General features: G+C 41.0%; 2 protein-coding genes and 1 long non-coding RNA gene across 3 annotated transcripts in view; 1 reads left to right on the top strand and 2 right to left on the bottom strand.

Moving 5' to 3' along the window:
* The window catches only part of Cals (calsyntenin 1), a 103,636-nt gene that overhangs the window by 13,497 nt on the left and 69,346 nt on the right, over window positions 1-20,793 (top strand). The gene's annotated exons all lie outside the window — the stretch shown is intronic.
* Window positions 1-20,793, bottom strand: part of LOC147067423 (uncharacterized) — a 27,181-nt gene extending 6,388 nt beyond the window's left edge. The window contains exon 1 of the long non-coding RNA XR_015071470.1: window positions 19,560-20,793. This is a non-coding gene — a long non-coding RNA (uncharacterized LOC147067423). The remainder of the gene's footprint in view (window positions 1-19,559) is intronic.
* On the bottom strand, window positions 5,514-6,365 carry LOC147067424 (alpha-tocopherol transfer protein-like). The gene has a single exon (XM_085954637.1). The coding sequence runs from the start codon at window positions 6,363-6,365 to the stop codon at window positions 5,586-5,588; it is 780 nt and encodes a 259-aa protein (XP_085810763.1). The 3' UTR covers window positions 5,514-5,585.

Raw genomic sequence — 20,793 nt, 5'->3', positions numbered from 1 at the left:
GGCCAAGCACCGGGTCTGCTCCTACTCTCGCATTATAATCCCCCATTACAATCACGCGGTCTCTTCGGGGGATGGCGGAGACTGCCGCGTGGAGAGAATCGTAGAAGGCATCCTTTATCTGCGCGTCGGCATCCTCAGTGGGGGCGTAGCACTGAAAGACGGTCAAGGAGCTATCTGGCGTCTTGAAGGAGGCACGTATCAGTCTCTCCGAGATTGGTTCCCATTTCACGAGGCAACGGGCCGCTCTCTTTGATATCAATACTGCCACTCCCTGGCGATGATATTGCTCCTGACCTGAGTAGACAATAGAGTAACCCTCAATCAACTTTCTCCCGGTTCCTTTCCAGCGCACTTCGCTCAGCCCTAGGATGTCCACACCGTAGGTGTGCATGATGCGTGTGGCGTGCAGGTCCTTTCCGGGGGTACGCAGGGTGCGAACATTATATGTCCCAATGCGCATGCATACTCGAGTTGTTAGAGAGGATTACTCTACCTGTTTCATTATCCATTTCCATGCAAGGTCGTCGTTTTACAAAGCCGGTTGTTGTCCGAGGCTGCTGTGTAGGTGTTGTGTTAATATGTTTCGTTTAAGGAGGTAAGGTGATTAGCCCAGCGCTCCCGAGGCCTTAGCCACGAGGGCCCTGAGGGTCGGCTCGACCGGGTTTTTCTGTCGGGGATTTCCTTCCCTTAGCCAGAAGGCCATATTGAAGTTAAAGTCCCTCCACCAAACCCGCCCCGTACCACCCTCGGTCTTAATCGAGAGTATCACGGGACCCATCAATTGGTGATGTGAAGCATCTAAGAATTGGCCTGGGAGTGTCCTGGGAGAAGATGCCCAAGACTTAGATTGCTACGCTCAAAGTGAGCTCTGACTGAGTTTACTCTAATGCAAAGTGCCAGGGAGAGAAAAAGCACATGGAAATGACTAAAAAGAAAATGAACCTACTTGTTTATTAAATTAAAGAACGAAGCTAATCATACAGGCAGCAAAATTTATGTGAAGAGATCTTCACGCCCGTAGTAAGACGCCGCAAATTTTTTGAAAGCAAGATAATTGGCCTTAGTAGCAACCAGGTCGGACGGGCCGATGGGTCCAACAGCTGGTTGGACCGACCTGAGCATTTCCTCCCGTTCGGAGCACATACTCAGACACTCCCATAGGATGTGGTTGGCATCCTGTATTTCCCCTCCGCATGGACATGTCGGACGGCTTACAAGTCCAAGCTCGAAGAGCTTGCCAGCGAATCCACCATGACCAGTCACAAATTGACTGGTGTAATGGTCTGGAGTCAGATATTTGGTTATCTCCATTCGCCACTGTATGTTTGGAAAAAACGTATATGTGTGCCGGCCCTTGGTCGATTCGTCCCACTTTCGCTGCCAGGTCGTAATGGCCGCGTTGAGCGACATGAGTCTAATTCTGCGCCTCAATAATGCTACTCCTTCGCCAGCTAGCCGAGGGGGAGGGACGAGGTGAAAATCACCAACGTCGGCCTCCTCGCCCTTGAGGAGCAATATTGAAGCGCCGCTGACCTGAATATGCAGGTCAAGTGGGAGAATGCCGGCCAGGACCGGGAGCGCGTTAGTTGAGGTAGTACGGTAGGCTTTGGTAATGGACAGAAGCGCGATGCGCTGTCCTCTTAAAAGAGAGATTCTAAGTTTGACACTTTTGGGAATGCGCGGGCACCAAGCACTGGCGGCATAAGCCGCGATTCCCATAAAAATGGCGCCGTAGGCGATCTTGAGCGCCCTTACTTTTAAGCCCCATCCTTCACCAGCCATGCGGCCGATCCTCTGGAAGGCCACCCCAGCCTTGTGGACTTGGGTTTCGGCATGGTGTAGGAAATTTAACATTGTGTCCATTTTGACGCCTAGATAGGTGACGATCTTCGACACTTTCACTCTCGTGTCACCGAATCGGACTGTGGGTAGTCTCGAACAGCTAAGTCGTCTCGGTCCTTTAAGGACAATGGCTTCTGTCTTGGAAGGTGCGAATGATAGTCTAGTTAATCTACCCCAAGCCTCAATTGATGCTAAAGCTTCGCCAACGGTGCTCTCAATCTTCGCCCTGCTGTCGGCCTCGACCAGCAGCAGCGCATCGTCTGCGTAGGCAATGACAGTACAGTCGGTTGGAAGCGGAATTCTAAGGAGATCGTCGAAGAGTACGTTCCAGAGAAGGGGCCCGAGGACTGAGCCCTGGGGACATCCCATGCTGGTGTTCCTCTTTATTGTGGTTGAACCAACTCGAAACTCGATCGATCTATTGGTGAAATAACTTTGAATTGACGCGAACAAATTTCCTGGTAGTCTCTTCAGCCGGAGCTTTCGAAGTATAAGAGGCCAAGACGCACTATCAAACGCACCTGCAATGTCCAGGAAAACTCCTAGGACGTATTTACGGCGAGAATTTTCAGCAATGGCAATCACGTTCCTTATGGCGTCGACTGTTGATTTGCCTCTTCTGAATCCAAATTGCTTATCGGAAAGCGGCGAGTGTGTCTCCAGGTGGGCTTCAATCCTGTGGCACAGTAGCTTCTCCAGCACTTTGCCCAGAGCGGGCAGAAGTGTTAGAGGGCGGTAGGCTTTGGGGCTAGACGGTTCTCGGCTGCCAGTTTTGGGGATTACCTTAAGTAAGCCCCTCTTCCAGCAGTCGGGGAACGTGCCGCTTCTGATGCAGTCACTGAGGAGGGCTGTAATCTCTGGCGCGGCGATGGCCCATGTGCGTTTGACAAGTAAATTGTCAATGCAGTCCGGGCCCGGGGCCTTGCCAGCAATCAACGTGCGTATGATGTGGTTGATCTCCTGTTCGGAAGGCAACGATGAGTGATCCGTGTCGATGGGAAGAGAAGCCTCAAAGCGGGCCATCCTCATGGCGTCATCATCCCTGGATTCGTCATCCAGGGGGATGAGGGCCTCGAGTAGGACCGCAGCCGTTTCAGACTCGGTACTGGTGAATCCGCCACCCGGTTTCTCGATGCCGCACAGGAGGCTCGTCGGTCTGAGTCCCAGCCTCAATGCGCGGTATGGAGGACCCCAGGGGTCCGAACCTCCCTCAATGGTGACGAAGTTACGCCAGTAGTCTTTCTTGGCTTGAGTAATCGCTTTCTTGTATTCCATTCGGGTGGATTTGGCCATGGTTGCAAGGGGATCGATGGAGGCAGGTGGTTGCTTGCGCAGGCGTGCACGTTGATGGGCCTTGCGCGCTTTTCTGAAAAGGTCACGCAGGCGCGAAACATGCTGCGTCCACCACGGCGACTGGCTTGGTGGCTTGGGCTTGCAGCGTCCAAGTGAAGCTTCGGCTGATCCGGTGATTCTGCAGTCAGTCGTGAGGCGGCTGAGTGCAGGTCCGGAAATCGGGTTCTAGATGTCCTGTCAAGCTTTTTGGAGAGCACCTCTTCAAACTTTTCCCAATTCCCGTCGCGCGTTCTAAATCGCGTGGGCGGGGTTGGGGATACGTCAGAGACGCCATCGTGCGAGGAGACAGTGGCCAGCTCAAAAGTGATCAGCCGGTGATCACTCATGGAAGCGCTCTCATGGACTTTCCAGCCGCTGATTCGTCTCGCGACGGACTCAGTGGCCAGGGTGATGTCGATGTGGGTGCTTCCGGAGTTTGCGTGCGACACGAAAGTCGGCAAGCTGTTGGGATCGTTGAGGACGACCAGGTTGTGCTGGTGAACCAGCTCCTCGATGACGTCCGCGTCGCATAGGGGGATATCCACGGGCGCCCAGAGGGGGGATTGCGAGTTTGCATCCGCACAGATGATGACATCCCTGCCACCAACTGCGCGTAGGATGCCGTCGAGCACTGATGCCACGTGTTCCTTTGTGCTCTTAAAGCTGAAGTAGGCGGAGATAACCACCACACTGCCTCCTCCGGGAAAGCTTATGTCTGCACATGCGACTAGCTCAGTTGACAGGTGCGAGAGCGAAAGCACGCCAAGGCGAGGATCAAGAGCGAAGACGCAGGCCTTTGGCTCTGCACCCCTGGCGCTGACGACAAGGCCCGCGCACCCGAGTCCCTTTTCAGTGGCCTTGGGGCCCCTTTTAGAGCCCCAGTGGTGCGGTTCCTGCACCAGCGCCAGAGACAAGCCTGTGGCCCGCATGGTCTCAATTAACTCCGCCGAGCCAGCGTCGCTCAGGTTGACGTTCAACTGAGCGAAGGTAATCATCGCGTGGCAGTGTAGTCCACCATAGCCCTCTCGCGCAGCTCAGCGTGTAGCCTTGCTGGGCAATCGAGACTGCCGGTGGAGTGATCAGACGGTTGCTTGTGTTTATGGCAGGCCACGCATTTGGGTGGGTTTCCTTTGTTGGGGCAGTCCTCGCGGTCGTGGCCGGAGATGGCGCAGTGGCTGCACGTCGGGGTTTTGTTAGAACAACCTTTGGCCATGTGACCGAAGAGGTGGCTAATATTGCACTTTACTACCCCAACGTAGTCCCTAAGAGGGAAGGATTCCCACCCCATGTAGAGTCTGTCTTCTGCTATTAGGGCAGACCAGATGGCCGCCGGGGCGAAGACCACAAAGTGGCATCTGTCGGTTCTTGGCCCGGCTTTGTGGCTCAGTCTTATTTCCTGGTATGCCTTTTCTGGCAGGCCGGTCTGTTCCCTGGTGGAGGTGAAGATAGCTTCCCGGAGTTGTGGTTCCGTGAGAGTCGACGGTAAGTTAAAGATAATGACACGAGGCTGTTTTTTCCCAGCGAGCTCGGCTCGTAGGGCAGCCTCCGAGGTCTCCAGGGCTTTCATAAGGGCCTTGGCCTCGACTTCAGAACGGGGGTGAACAATTACACCTCCGTTCCTTATGTTACGGATACCCGTAATTTGAACCCCAAGGGACCTGGGGTCGAAGGCCTTCTTGAGGATCTCCTTCGTGGTATCCGACTTCTTCTCCCCAGATCCGGTCGGGAAGAAGAGAACTCCCGGTCTGGGGGCGAGGGGAAGCAGGGACGGAAACTGTTGGTTGGCGGATGTTGAGGTGGAGGGTGGAGCAAGTGTTGCTGTAGTCGCCGTAGGTGGGCGGCTCTTCCTGCCCAATGCTGTGGCCCATGACATTGCAGGTGTCGTTGCTGTAGGTAGGGCGTTTGTGACCGCTTGTGGCTGGATAGTTTTTAATATTTTAGACTGAGCATGCAGGTCCTTGATAGCCTTTTTTTGTAAGTTGAGGCCGGAGGTCCTGTCTTTCAATAATCTTTCAAGGTGCAGGATCCTAGCCTCTTGGACGATTGATCTCCGCTCTAGCTTGGCCATGGCTAGATTTTGTCGGCTGTGGGCTTCCGACATGCTCAGGAGGGCATTTGTTATGCGCCTTTTGGCGCCGGCCTGTTTGCCGCGGAAGGCCGTAATAACCTCGTTCAGGCATGTTGAAACCTCAGTGTATATGTCCTCGTCCAGAAGGCCAGTTTTATGGCGCCGGTCACTCGCCCTTCGCCCCCTGCTCTTAGCTACAGCTTACGCTGCATTGCCTGGAGGTCGCCGCGGGGAGGCCAGCAGATGGGACTTACTGGCAGTTTGGCATTTCCCAACTTTTGCTATGAACACATCTACTGGCGTCAATGTGTCCACTTGGGGCCGACCAGCCGTTGACCATTAATTACATAGGTATATAAAGCATATCGCCATCTAATTTTGCTTGGATTATGAACAAAATAATGAAGCATAGAAGACAGAAAAGATTGTTACACTGACCTCGCAGATTTTCAACACTGCTTCCTGCGCCGCCCAGCTCAACTGGCAAGATCTCCTTTGGGACGAGAGAGTAGAAGGAATCATTCCCTTCTGTGTGGAAGCTTATCTTCTGGCGGATTTCCTTCGTCATGAAGGGCTTCATTAAAGCCATGATGCCGTTCGAGAAACGGTCCATGTTCACAAAGTGGATCTCTTTTATGCACACCGGTATCGCGTACTGTAGATAAAGCATGATGTTCTTCATGGTTTCCACGTCCATCTTTTTAACATGGCCGAATGCTGTTTCCCTCATGTCAAATATAAACACGAATCCTTTCTCTTGTCCCTCTTTGAGCTGCAAGTCCACGACCATGTGCAGACATTTCCTGACATCTGCGAAGACGTACATGTTCGGGTCGGTCTGGCACAATCCCGTGTATATCACGCGGCTCTCATTGACTGTCTTGGGAAGAACCGCGAATGACATGACTCTGAAGGCTTCGACAACGGATTGCAAGCATGGATCCCGGTTGCCAAATATCTCCTTGGCGTACGACCTGATCTTGAAGTAGGCATCGATGGTCTCCTTTGTTTTCTCAGTCTCGTACCAGCAGCAGTGCAAAAAGTTTGCAATATCGACCTCTGATAAGTATTGGCCGTAGACCTGTTCGTCGCACCAACTCTTAACATCAGCGACGGTAGACATGATGAATAGATTGTTCTTCTTCTTCCTTTATGTTTTCAACTGGAACCTTTGGATACTCTTCTTTATGCTGGATCGTAGACGACACGGAATTAATTTAATTATATTAAAAGTATGTGACTGTTGAAAATGTCGAAGACTGGTTGAAGTTGTAGGTCTTGATTCCAAAACACCCAATATAAACAAAATAATATAAGTAGGGCAAAAATTCTGATTTGATATGAATATAATACTTCTATTGATCACTTGATACTGCACTACTATCGGAAGCTGTTTTGAATGAGAGTGTGTATTATATCACGAATGGTGCCCAAAAGGTAGAACGCGTGCGCAAGGCCGCTGGTTTGACGAAATAGTTTCTGCAACACAACGCTTAATATCGATAGGGATAGAATCAGCTTGGACAGACCTTCATACAGCAGTGGATTGATTCTGACTAATGATGATGGTGATAAGATAATTCGAACCATTTATATTATCTCTAGTTTGTACATCTGGATTTACATATTCTAGAATAATATAATATGACCGCATTTAAATAATCACGGAAATAGTAACGGACCTAGGTGTGATTCCCTGAGCTTCATGAGGGTCGTCGATATTGAACAGATATTGGGTTAATCAGTTAAGTCTCCTTGTGGTTGTTGTGTAAGGTTCGTTCACTTCAAGTTATATAATTATACTGTAGTTTAATGGATAGTTCGACAGCAAAATGCATTCAAATCCGCATCTTTACTTTTATAGCACCCACTTCAGTACATATTGGCAATCAAGAAGGCTTGGCACGACATCGATCCGAAGGTACGTTTGACACACCTCTGTATTTACTTACATTTTCAGTTTAATTCGTATTGTAAATATTTTGATACGAATAATGTTGTGTCTCCAGACTGTTTGCTGTTTTTAACCAATTAGCAGTCGCTAAAAATACATAAAGCTTAGCGTTTGCCAGGAGCGGTGGAGTCTTCCCGTTGCGAAATTCGCCGGGAAAAGCTCCGATATTCCCACCGGTGAATTAATATAATATCACATAATATTTATTTATTTACTTAGGCGGTGCGGATAGACAGTGTTGACAGATGTAATATTATTATTATGAGGAAGTTTTATAATTTTGTTTTGTATTTTGTCGCATAATAAGAATTCTTTTTGGTTACGACTGTGTTTTGATTGACAACAGTAAACATTTCGATTGTCGTAAAATGAACAATACGTACTTCTTTGTGGTTACGTTTCTTTGATGCAAAACATGAAAATAATTTTACGTCATCATAGTTATTATTGTCGGCCATATTATTAGGTATAGTATTGTCAAATCAGCCATGGTTGACGGTGGAGCGAACAGTGTGATCGTTTGCCAAAGTCTTCACCGTAATAGTGGGTCACAGTTTCGATTTTTCATCTAACCAAGAATATAATGTGTACCTCGTACTGATGCGTCCCAGTACCTTCCTACTTTGGCGGAATGAAAACTTTATTATTAGGTACCTACTTACGGTGACGGAATTTTGCCGTATTATATTTTCTATTTAATGCTCGCTACAATCTTGCAAAACATTTCCGAAATATCAGGTATCCGGAAGAGACCTTCCAGGACCCGCCATTGTAATACATTACGATATATTTACATACACCGAAATGTGGACGGAAATTCGCTGTTTTATTTGGGTAGGTGTGTGTGCTTTGCAAAACACTTTTCAAACTTCTGTAAAAAAAAAAAATTACGTTTGAGAAGTATAAAACTTACATAATTATTCCGTGTTGGTATACGACGGCATACAGAAGTTCGTCACGTCCTTGATATAATTAATTGCTGAATATTTAACGAGAATCAGAAAGGAATTAAAGTGAAAATGAAAGCGAAACATACTCGTAACTAGCTGCTCACTAGAGGTACTCAGGTAAAAACAAATACCGCACGTATCGGAAACGCGATTTACATAAATATGTATGAAGTTTAGGCTGCGGCGCAAGGGTCTAATCTACATTCGACGAGAGAACAGACTTCTTTTGGCGAGGCGCTGCATAATATAATATGTACAATCCGTTGAAACGATTGGGAAAATATTAATAAGGATGGGAAATTTAATATTGCTTTCGGTGTGCGATAGGTGTGACAACGAACGGCGGATGCAGCGTACACGGTTTTGATTAATGATGTCTATTTTTATTCATTGTCTCATCATCGTCTTGCTCACTTTTAACTGAAACAAGACAGGATGCTCGTGCTGTGTGTGATATAGCCATCCGCCGTCTTCCACCTCTTCATTATCAATTTATTTATCAATACGTACCGAACAATAAATCCTGATTCTTCTCATTACAATAATGGCACGTCCATCTGGCGAAACGTATTTCTCAATCAAGGATGCAAATAAGCTTCACATTTCTGCCTCAGATAAATCACTTTGGTTTCCCAAGTACCAGCTACTTACGTATTAATAACATAATATAAGAGTTTTCTCTTACGTGGGCAGGACAGGCTAAATTTTACGAATTGTATAGAATTAATTAATTATTGATTTAATGATCCGAGCTAATAAACTGTAACACGGAAAATCATCGGTGAGTGTTTCGTAAAGTTATATTCAATCCTATGAGATAATTTTCTGCTGTCAGGGGTAGGTGGAAGCCGTCAAAATAAGACATCTCAGATTACTAGACGCGTGGGCCGTAGATTTCAATCATTCCTTCAGTTAAATTATCGGCGGAAAATCCAGATACGGCTTTTCGATAGGGAAACATGTTTATTTAGTTAGTATGGGTATTTTAAAGTATGCGAATATATTTAGTTTGTAAAAGGCACGAGGGTAGGACGTTTCAGCAGACTAGGACACGTACCCAGGATGAATAAATCACGCACTGTAAAAATGTTAACATTCATGAAGCTATCGGGCAGCTGATGCGTCGGCTGGCCACGTACAAGATGAATAATCAGGGTTTAACTACATAGTTAAGTTAAGGAAAAATGCCCATCTTCTTATTTGGTTTTTTTTCTGTGGAAAATGTGATTTACTTATACTGTTTTTTGAACAGGTGTTTCTGATAGATTTTTATAGTTCGGAAATCAACTAGTTTCTGTAGTCATATTACAGCGCTTGCCAAGCAACCGTTGGTTCCGGTCGAAAAGAAAATTTCTTAATTTTATCATATGGCTCTCAATAAACGGTGACACATTTATTAGATCTGAAAAATGTTATTATGAGACATCGCGTTTGATAATAGTTCAAAATAGATGTCTGGTGTTTTTCATTAGTAACACTTGTTTGTTGAACTTGTGAAAACAGACTCGTAGTTTGGCATATAGGTAATGAATATCGTCATTAATGAATGACTGTCTTAGAACGTACATTTTATCACTATAAAATAACCGGTCATCCAACTCAAGAAAACGAAATCAACTTCGAACATATTTTTTGCTAGGTAAAATTTATGATCTTTTGCAACTTTAGCAGGGAAAGCATAGATCCGCGTAGCATGAGGTTTTTCCTCTATACAATCTCTGAAATTGATTCAATATTACGGACGGTATAGAGTTGATGTGACTGGCAAAGGACTGGGAGACGTACGTAGAACGTTGATAGAAAATGGCACCGCAAAAAGAAAAAGCAGTGCAAATTCTGTGGATATAAAGAAAAACTTTTCCATTAGGTGTGTTCCTGAAAGCAACTATTGAATACTAGGGTTATTTACCAAATATGTTGAAGAAAGTATTATTCTATGGAGACGGAGCCTTTCTATTAGGTATATATTATGCAAATGACATTGATAATAACTAATAAGTTACCAAGGCCAGGGGTTATTACAGCGGAAGACGCGTGGGCATGCGTGCCCTTTAACTAACACGAGTTACATTACAAGCAATAATTATGGTAACCTTTTGTTTGTTTATGAATACTTGGAGAAAAATATTGTTCATTTCAAATACATTTCGTTATTTTGTGGAAAAGTTTGCGGGAGCCGGAGTGTAAGGTGTACTTGTGGTTGCGTAATTCAGTCAGATGTGGTGAATGTAAATCTGTAAATACGTTTATGTTTGTATCGATAAATTCAATATTGGAGGTAGGAATTGGATGTGATGTAGCATATACAGGTGGGTCTAAATTTGGGTTCATCATTGCGACAGTTCGCTGCCGAATGTTGTGTCAATTCGCAGTATCTTTAGGGTCACCATCATCCTGCGAAATTTCGTCGAAAGCTAAGCGAAAGCTCTGTCAAAAAAAAAACACGAAGCATTTGACGCCTTTAATTGATATTAGCGTATTAGGCGTATTATCTTCTACTATCTCAGTTCAACGCGTACGTTTTTTTTGGCGAACACCCTTACGACTAGGGACTACTGATTGATTGATGAGTAATCATTATTAGCTGCCAGTCATTTAACAATTTTTATTAGAGGTTAATTTACACAATTCGTCAGTTGAATGTAGAACTTTTCTAACTCGCATTTACAGAAGTGTTTTTCGAGACAGCCTACTTAAGTTATTTATTACTTATATAAACAAATTTTATTCATCAACAGTTCTACTAAATTAATTAAAGAGTGTAAATAAAAAATATTAAGTAGGCTGTTTCAAATAACTCCCTTATAACAAAAATCAAATCTGTAGTCATGTGCTCTGAAATGTATTTGGCCAGTCCATTTTTTTTATACAATTAACATTGAGATGAAAATCCGCGAATAATGTTTTAAATTTACCAAAGTTTTTTTATTTTCTTGTTTTTTTTTTAATTATTTATTATGAACCATGCCCTTGCCTTTTCCTATACGGTGTTTCAAATAAATAATTACATTCAGTTATTTATATAGTCACATTTGTGATTATGATATTTTAAAATAATCTCGATTACAGTTTTAAGTGAAGTTTAATGGCCTTAATGAGATATTTTATCTAGTGTGCTTGTGTTACTTTGTTGTTTGGTATTTCGCTTCGTCTGGAGGTTAATTTCGTGGTTATGTTGTCTACGAAGAGCTCCGAGAGCTCATCGCTCATTTCTACTAGTATTAGGTAGTCGTTGATGACATGCCACACTGTTTGAGACGTGCGGCCGTCTCATGGACAGCAGTCATCGTCGTCAATCTTTTTAGATATAGGTACTTACTCTCAGTGCTCCGCTACTTGTTGTGTCACGTTATTGGTTGTAGGTACACAATATTGTGATTTCTGAAAATTCATTCTTTTTTATTGATTATATTTAAAATAACTTGACATTACTCTCTCACTTCCTCGCGCATGTTAATCCATTACCATGAGATTACTAATTGGAGTATTTTTTGTTGTCGAATAGTTTGCTTTAACATTGAAGGTACACAAATGCGCAACGTAGACAAGTGGGGTAAGTATTCACATTTACGTTATTGAAAAGTCTCGGGCTCACTTATCAAGTATGTACCTATCCAAAGTAATAAGTATAAGTTTCGTATGAACTCAGCCTATCTGTTGTTAAAGTGTTCGTGACGTTTCTAGTCTGTAAATCTTTCACTCAGTAAAGTTTTGCGAATCGCTTACGTCGCGGCGTATCGTTTCATATTGATTCAACTCCCCCGCATAACGCTCCGTGTACAATGAGGTGAGCAGCCATCACGAACTGCTGGGGACCTGTCCCGCCTTTTCAAAAGTCGTCCCCCTTTATTCGGGACAGTAACATTTGTGTTACATTACGCCTAACATGATAATACATTTATCAAATTGACACAATTTCGACTAGGACATAATATGGGATCTGTATGGGGTTTTTGGTCATTTATAAGTCCAAAACTGATATTTTCCATTCGATCCGTAAAACTACAGTGAATCGCCCATATTATGAGAGGATAATAGTACAGCATTCCTCGGCGTGTCATCAGAGGGAAGGTGAATGGTGAACAGAAGTACAGTTCTGGGTAGGAGATGATTGTGGCTGACCTCAGTTAGGGGATGGCACGATAATAAGAATATATTATTATCTCACATTAAACCGACCAAATAAAATGCAACTGTAAAATTATTCATAAAACTCACTGTCAATAATATGTAGGTATGTACCTACTACCTATTATTATTATTATTTCAATTGGATTGACCAACTGGAAGAGCTCAGAAAACTTAGTAACACTGTAACTGCACTGGATTATAATCTGATCAAATACCACATATAGGTATATAATATTAGGTAGGTATACAGCAGTGTCGAAAACTACTTGTGAACGATTATACCTACTAAACAGTATAACGATACACAATAAAACAGTGATCGATGTGTTTTAATATACCAGTTGTACGCTGTGTTGGATCTTCAATGGATACAGTGTCGCTTCAGAAGTAAGCAAAGGCAACAACAATGTCATTTACAAGGGTCTTTTCGAAATTGCACTTTCAGGCTTGGTCAATATTATAGATTTCCAGTTTCACCGTGGTGTCATGTACGAGTAGCGTGGGAATTGACTGGATATTATGTCGTGCAGACGGAAAACCAAAATTAACTCTCATTATTTGTTCTGTGGTCGCAATGAATCCATATTGAACAACAGTATATTATGGATCTTCCTAATTTATAGGTATAATAAAATAACTTTTTTGATAAAAATGATTTCGCCCACATTCATTGTCGTAAACATATTATATTATGGCCTGTAACGTGTGAAAAAGTTCCATGTTAGAATTCAAACCTAATCATTCGATTGTTAATTAATCGCAGTTTTCGCAATTTACCTACTCCTAGACTAGAGCCGTCAACTAAAGTATCTATACCTTACGACCGATACTTCAATACTTTTGTATCTATGCGATGTCGATTTGACAGCCTTACCTACATCCGGTCACATATTACGTTACATACTAATTCATATATGCCGCTGTTTTGTAAAGGATTATTTTTTGGCATTCGTATCTGGAAGCCTATGTTCCCTGGGAAGCACGTATTTGTTGATAAACTTAATCATGCATGCGAAACTTATGTCATATTTGACACGGGAATTCTTTGAAACAGTAAATGAATTAATTCAATTTTTGTAGGTACATACATAAATGTATCTACTTATACAATGAAACACCGACACTGTGTCTATAGATGACAAACATCGGCCATATAGAGCGTATGTCGCCCTCTTCACAATGGTGACCACCACGTGCCGTATAATTATGCTTTATAACGTTACACTCCGGCTGTAGGATGAAAATGATGTAATATTATAAACATATTTTTTTACATACATTATCTATTTATTTATTAAGTAAGTACTACATAATATATTAATACAAGTGAATATCATTTGATCTAATGTTATGCGAGATATAACATAGCGTATCAGTATAGTAAAAAGTGCAAAGTTATAAAATGTATTACCATACATTTGCCTTACTTGGGACATTGTGAAGGGCCTCTAACGTCATAATAATCAAAATGCGATAGGATGCATCGAATACCTATATTTGGTTCTTGTCGGTTTAAGGGAAGCCAGCGGCGAACAAATTTTGAAAATAGCCGATATACAGGATTATTTGTTAGGTTAGGTTTTCATTTTTGAATAATTCATGAATTTTATCAAAATCGGCCATGAAAATCAGCGCGGTTCCCGCCTGGCTTCCCGTAAACCGACTTGTACCCTATATTTTTATGTTGTGATAATATTTTATGAATTTATTTTACTGTGGTGACTAATAAAATAATATTCTGTCAATTATTTGCTCAGCGATTGAATGAAGGGTTTTAGGAGTCCGTCACCTGAATGTAGATACCTCCGGGTACAAGTTTATTTGTTCACCTCGCCACTTGTTCGAGTTTAGGATTTAGACTAAACGTTATTATTACTCTTATCGTATTCCCTTATCGTGTTGTGTATTAATTATGCAAAGCGTGGAGAGAGCTTAGTCCACTATGTTATTTTATTCGTCTTGCATAATACATGGCGTAGGTTTACCTTTTCAAAGTTAAATGCTGACGACACAGCGGTGACTGGACTTAATACCTTTCTGCTCCCCGATGAGTTTGACCTTTCGTCAGGATTTTCGTCTCAGCGCTACCTCCGCGTATATCTTTTTAAAGATTCAATATAACGGTGACATTGATGCATTTGTTAATTTATTCATGTGCGCTGGATATTATACTTTTCGCGATCTGAACTAGAGCTTTACAAAATTATGTTACTGTTCAAGTATCTACTAATCGTGTCAATGCTTTGCATCGATGTATTCTCCATTCCATCAACCATAATTATAATATAAAACTAGACTTACCTAGATATACCTAATACAATAATTGATAATTTACTTCGGTATTGTCCTCTATCAAATCTTGGTAACAAGCCACTGTGTACCTTACCTACGTTTATTATATATTCGCAGTTATACACAATAATTATTGTAAGTTGAACCACTCATTCAGTTTATTTCTTTATATGGTAAAAAAATCTCTTATTACATGGATATTTATGAAATAATTACTCTAATAAATTCGTACAATATTCACCGTCAAATAAAAGGATGGCGACCGAAAACAATGTCAAAGTTTCGTATTGCTTTCTAAGAAATTGTGTTTTTCACTTACGGCACAGCGTCTCGGGTCGAGACATGACAGCATTACTTTTTAATTTAACAATATTTTTGTTAAATGAAAAAATAATAAATTAGCAGTAGGAGGTATCTACCAATTTTATTGGTCGAACATCAGGGAAGTATTTAGGTATTTGCAGTGGTTGCACTTATTTATATCGATATATATATATATATATATATATGTGTAGATACGCAGTAAATCTATTTACGGTATTAAGTAAACTATTACTGCCACTGAATAGCCTCGTTTACATTATCCAAATGTTTAGTTTTTTATAACCATGCGTCACATGGCCAACATGCAATTTTCCATACCACGCTGTGCTACCTTAAGAGTATGGACCTCTTTTTGCGAGCAGAACACTCGAAGAAGAGATAATCGATAGGCAAATCTAGACGTTTGTCAAATGGTAGATATACCTACTTATATGCCGCTAGATCGATAGGATCAATTATTCAGAGATATGTGGCAACTAGGGATTCCAATCCCGGGATCCCGAATCCCGGGATCCCGGGATCCCGAGCTATTTTCGATACCTATGAATCCCGGGATTGATAAACATAATCCCGGGATTTCGGGATTGATTTTTTTATCAATTTTTAATGAAAATAAAATAAAAGCGAAAATATAACAGAAAAAATACTTTTAATAAAAAATAACTACATTAGAAATAAACTGAGTTTGAATGAAGTTTGATTTATACCCATGTGTAGGTTGCCGATTCATTTTATTTTTTCACATAAATTATTAAAAATGAGAAAGATTGGAAAAAACAATACTTCGCACTTTTAACAAAGTAATTCCACCATGATATCATACGTTTTACAGCAGTTTCATATTTGGCTGACTAATGAGATTTATGAAGCGGAAAGGCCATAAGTACGCCATGATTATTTGCTTTACTATTTTAAATCTCGCTAATCCATTCATTATGTCTTTACTGTCAGAAACAGCAATCTCATATTAAATTCACATTATTATTTATATTACAATATTATTTACTCCATTAAACTTGTGTATTTCCAAGATTGAACGTATACAATATTAACAATAAATGTCTTAAATAGTATAAATTATATTAGATTTATTTTTGACCGATTTTATCAATGTTATTTGTAAATATAAAAATTTTATATTAACAATGGAAAAAATGCCAATCCCGGGACCAGTCCCGGGATCCCGGGATTGTCAAATTGTAATCCCGAAATCCCGGGATCAGAATTTTGGCTCGGGATTGGATTCCCTAGTGGCAACGCAATGCATATCGATACCCTAGTTCAGCGGTCGGCAACCCAATTGCATTGGCGTACCACAAAATAGGTAATGAAAACAAAGTACTGGACACTCTTGGACACACATTTGGAAGGTAACACCTCAATATTTGGTTCATAGTTTAAGATTTTAATTGTATACACATTTCCGAATTTTCTTCAGTTAAACGATTTCGACACGGGTTTATAACATATTTCATAATTTAGGATGTTTGCTCACAGTAGTACGTTGTACCGAAAATACTTAAAAGAGCGAATGCGACTTTTTTCATACAATGGGAGTCCATTCCTCGTTTTGGTTATCATGTCAAGATGATTGTCTTCGTTTTTCATAATTTCGTCTCTGGCAGTTTGAAGTTTAATTTCCAAATTTCAGAATTTTTAAATTCGATTAACTCTAAATCAACATACTCGATGTTCAAACATTCAAAATATTTTTTATCAATTTTGTAAGTGTCTTTAATGTCAGGCTACAAAATATATTTAAACATGGGTGAGTGTTTTTGTAAATTGTTAAATCTGTTTATGAAATACTTCTGCAAAGTTTATATACATATAATCCATTACGGTACAGTTTTTAAAGTACCGACAATTTTAATAAACCGTCATTTTCGGCACGCGTGACATAGGTTGCCGAGCGCTGCCCTAGTTCAACAGGGAAACATCTCAAAATTTCAAAGTTAATTTAATAATGACATTCGATGTAGAAAGGTCTTATCTATAAGTATAATTCAACAAACAAATTCTTCAACGGGTCAAAAAATCTAATAACATTTTCTGGGATTAATCATTAATTCAATTATAAGCGGGAATGTCAGGGTTGATTATTTGTGAACACGTTTACTTCAAAAATCAAGGCAATCATTGAAATAAGAATTTGTGAACAATTTTCAAACGCCATTATCTTAGAACAAGGTAGGTATGTTCAGTTGTTTCCTGAAAAGTGAGGTATCGAATGATTGATTGGAATAGAATTAGCTTGGAGATGCCTTTATCTGGCAGTAAATTGACCCAGGCTGATGATAATGATATTAATGATACTCCTACATGTCTCCGTTATCCATGATTCACTCACCATATGGCAATTTATCCTTTATCGCGATCAGTTGCCTACTTTGGTTAGGTAACGTATGTGGCTACTATTACCGTATCGGTGCCTACTATTTTTCCTGTCCTGTTCGGCCACATCGATACGAGCGAAATATCAGATGGCGCGTGATTTATTTTACGCGCTTGGCCCAAATTTAAACTATAACAACATACGAGGGTGGGTCAATAATTCCTTAAAAAAAAGCATTAAAACAGTTTTTTTTTTGTATTTTTTTTTTATTTCTCAACATAATCTCCTTGGAGCTCAATACACTTGGTTAGACGTTTCTCAATTTTTTTTTAAACCGTCAGAAAAATAAGTTTTCGGAAGGTCCTCAAAATAAGCATTTGTCCGATCGATGACTTCTTCATTTGAAAAAAAACGTTGTCCACTTAGCCATTTTTTTAAGTTTGGGAAAAGGAAAAAGTCACTGGGGGCTAAATCTGGCGAATACGGTGGGTGGTCGACCAATTCGAACTTCAATTCTTCAATTTTAGCCATTGATCGTAAACATGTGTGAACACGGGCATTGTCCTGATGAAAGAGGATTTTTTTCCTGTTTAAATGAGGCCGTTTTTCTTCAATTTTGTTTTTTAGCTGGTCCAATAAAGATGCATAATAATCCCCTGTTATTGTTTTTCCTTTTTCCAAATAGTCAACGAAAATAATTTCACGTGCATCCCAAAATACAGTAGCCATAACCTTACCAGCTGATTTTACGGTTTTCGCCTTCTTTGGACATGGTTTGCCTTCGCAATCCACTGCTTTGACTGTTCTTTCGTCTCGGGAGTATAGTGGTGTATCCATGTTTCATCTACAGTCAGAAAGCGACGAAAAAATTCATCCGGATTGCGTTGCATGAGCGACAACAGGGCTTTAGAGGCCACCACCCTATTGCGTTTATTGTCGACTGTGAGCAAACGCGGCACCCATCTTGCAGAAATATTTGTCATGCCCAATTTGTCATGTAAAATAGAAATGACGCTACCTTTTGAGATCCCTGTAACCTCAATTATCTCACTCAACTTTAATCTTCGGTCACTTAACACCATATCGTGGATTTTATTGATCATTTCTGGTGTAGTCACCTCTACAGGACGTCCTGAGCGTGGTTCATCCTTTGTTGATGTACGACCACGTTTAAATTCATTTAACCAGTTATAAATAGTTGCAAGTGAAGGAGCAGATATGCCGTGAACTAAATCCAACTCATTTTTTATTTCCTTTGCTGTTAACCCTTTTATATTAAAATGTTTAATAACAGCTCTAAACTCAATTTTCTCCATTTTCCATTTTTCCATTTTCCACAAGCAAATTTTTTTTTAAATGTACGAGAAACACACAACAACCCGACCAATCTGATTGAAACTTCGCAGCATACTGAATCGGTAGTGCCGCTGCATAAAAACAAACCGCTTACAGTACTAGTCGCGCCACCTGTCGGCTTTTCTAAGGACTTATTGACCCACCCTCGTAATATAAATTTACTCCGATTTCCACGTAAAGTCTACCGAAGTAGGTAAGTAACTTTACCAGAAAAACTTCAAATCGCTTTGGCCGAAAAACTTTCTAATCTGGCAGGAAAGCTCTATAAGATTATCCCGAGTATTTCCGTCGAAGTTATTAAGAACTCCGATATGCATATTTAAAATTTAAATAGGCAAGTTAGTAGACACAGATTGCCTACATCCTTATACCTACAATATCGCCGAGATTACAGGATTATAAATGTTTCTTCGCCGTAGAATGTAGATTGTAGATACGTACTATGTCTGAAGAATAATAATTATTATTTAGGACTTGTTTGCGATGCTTTCAAAATAACTCAAAGTTCCTAATTACCGGTAGGTAGGTAGTTACTAAAACTAACTCGATATAATTGTTTCTTAGCAAACTTTCTATAAAAGAGGGACGGAGGATATGTCTTCCCAAAAGTACCTACACGGGGTAGTTTTTAATCACTCTGTTATCTTTTAATCACCCTGTTATCTCTTTTAATCATCTTTTAATCACACTGTTAAAACCTTGGTAACTGAGCAGGTCCACAACTAATTCTGACACATTACAATAACACAACACATGAGAATTACCTACTGGAATAAACTGAGAAGATAAACAAATAACTAAGGAATGCCACATAATCATATTATACTACATATTATTATAATATAATAAAAAGACTGGTAGAATTCTGAATGATCTAAAAGTAGTTATGTTCTCGTTACAACCTACCACTGACGAACGGTGGAGCTGGGCTGTGGAGAGACATTAGGTAGGATTTAATTCAATTTTATAAACTACGAGGGTGGGTCAATAAGTCCTTAGAAAAGCCGACAGGTGGCGCGACTAGTACTGTAAGCGGTTTGTTTTCATGCAGCGGCACTACCGATTCAGTATGCTGCGAAGTTTCAATCAGATTGGTCGGGTTGTTGTGTGTTTCTCGTACATTTAAAAAAAAAATTTGCTTGTGGAAAATGGAAAAATGGAAAATGGAGAAAATTGAGTTTAGAGCTGTTATTAAACATTGTAATATAAAAGGGTTAACAGCAAAGGAAATAAAAAATGAGTTGGATTTAGTTCACGGCATATCTGCTCCTTCACTTGCAACTATTTATAACTGGTTAAATGAATTTAAACGTGGTCGTACATCAACAAAGGATGAACCACGCTCAGGACGTCCTGTAGAGGTGACTACACCAGAAATGATCAATAAAATCCACGATATGGTGTTAAGTGACCGAAGATTAAAGTTGAGTGAGATAATTGAGGTTACAGGGATCTCAAAAGGTAGCGTCATTTCTATTTTACATGACAAATTGGGCATGAAAAATATTTCTGCAAGATGGGTGCCGCGTTTGCTCACAGTCGACAATAAACGCAATAGGGTGGTGGCCTCTAAAGCCCTGTTGTCGCTCATGCAACGCAATCCGGATGAATTTTTTCGTCGCTTTCTGACTGTAGATGAAACATGGATACACCACTATACTCCCGAGACGAAAGAACAGTCAAAGCAGTGGATTGCGAAGGCAAACCATGTCCAAAGAAGGCGAAAACCGTAAAATCAGCTGGTAAGGTTATGGCTACTGTATTTTGGGATGCACGTGAAATTATTTTCGTTGACTATTTGGAAAAAGGAAAAACAATAACAGGGGATTATTATGCATCTTTATTGGACCAGCTAAAAAACAAAATTGAAGAAAAACGGCCTCATTTAAACAGGAAAAAAATCCTCTTTCATCAGGACAATGCCCGTGTTCACACATGTTTACGATCAATGGCTAAAATTGAAGAATTGAAGTTCGAATTGGTCGACCACCCACCGTATTCGCCAGATTTAGCCCCCAGTGACTTTTTCCTTTTCCCAAACTTAAAAAAATGGCTAAGTGGACAACGTTTTTTTTTCAAATGAAGAAGTCATCGATCGGACAAATGCTTATTTTGAGGACCTTCCGAAAACTTATTTTTCTGACGGTTTAAAAAAATTGAGAAACGTCTAACCAATTAGTGTATTGAGCTCCAAGGAGATTATGTTGAG

This window comes from Rhyacophila brunnea, unplaced genomic scaffold, assembly GCF_057557595.1.
Source record: "Rhyacophila brunnea isolate RB1 unplaced genomic scaffold, BYU_Rbru_1.0 scaffold_4, whole genome shotgun sequence".
In the NCBI taxonomy this organism is placed as follows: domain Eukaryota; kingdom Metazoa; phylum Arthropoda; class Insecta; order Trichoptera; family Rhyacophilidae; genus Rhyacophila; species Rhyacophila brunnea.
This window is presented reverse-complemented; position numbering and strand designations above follow the sequence as displayed.

Bases quoted from the DNA above. Each gene is read 5' to 3' on its own strand.
- LOC147067424 (XM_085954637.1), bottom strand. From the start codon at position 6,365: ATGTCTACCGTCGCTGATGTTAAGAGTTGGTGCGACGAACAGGTCTAC.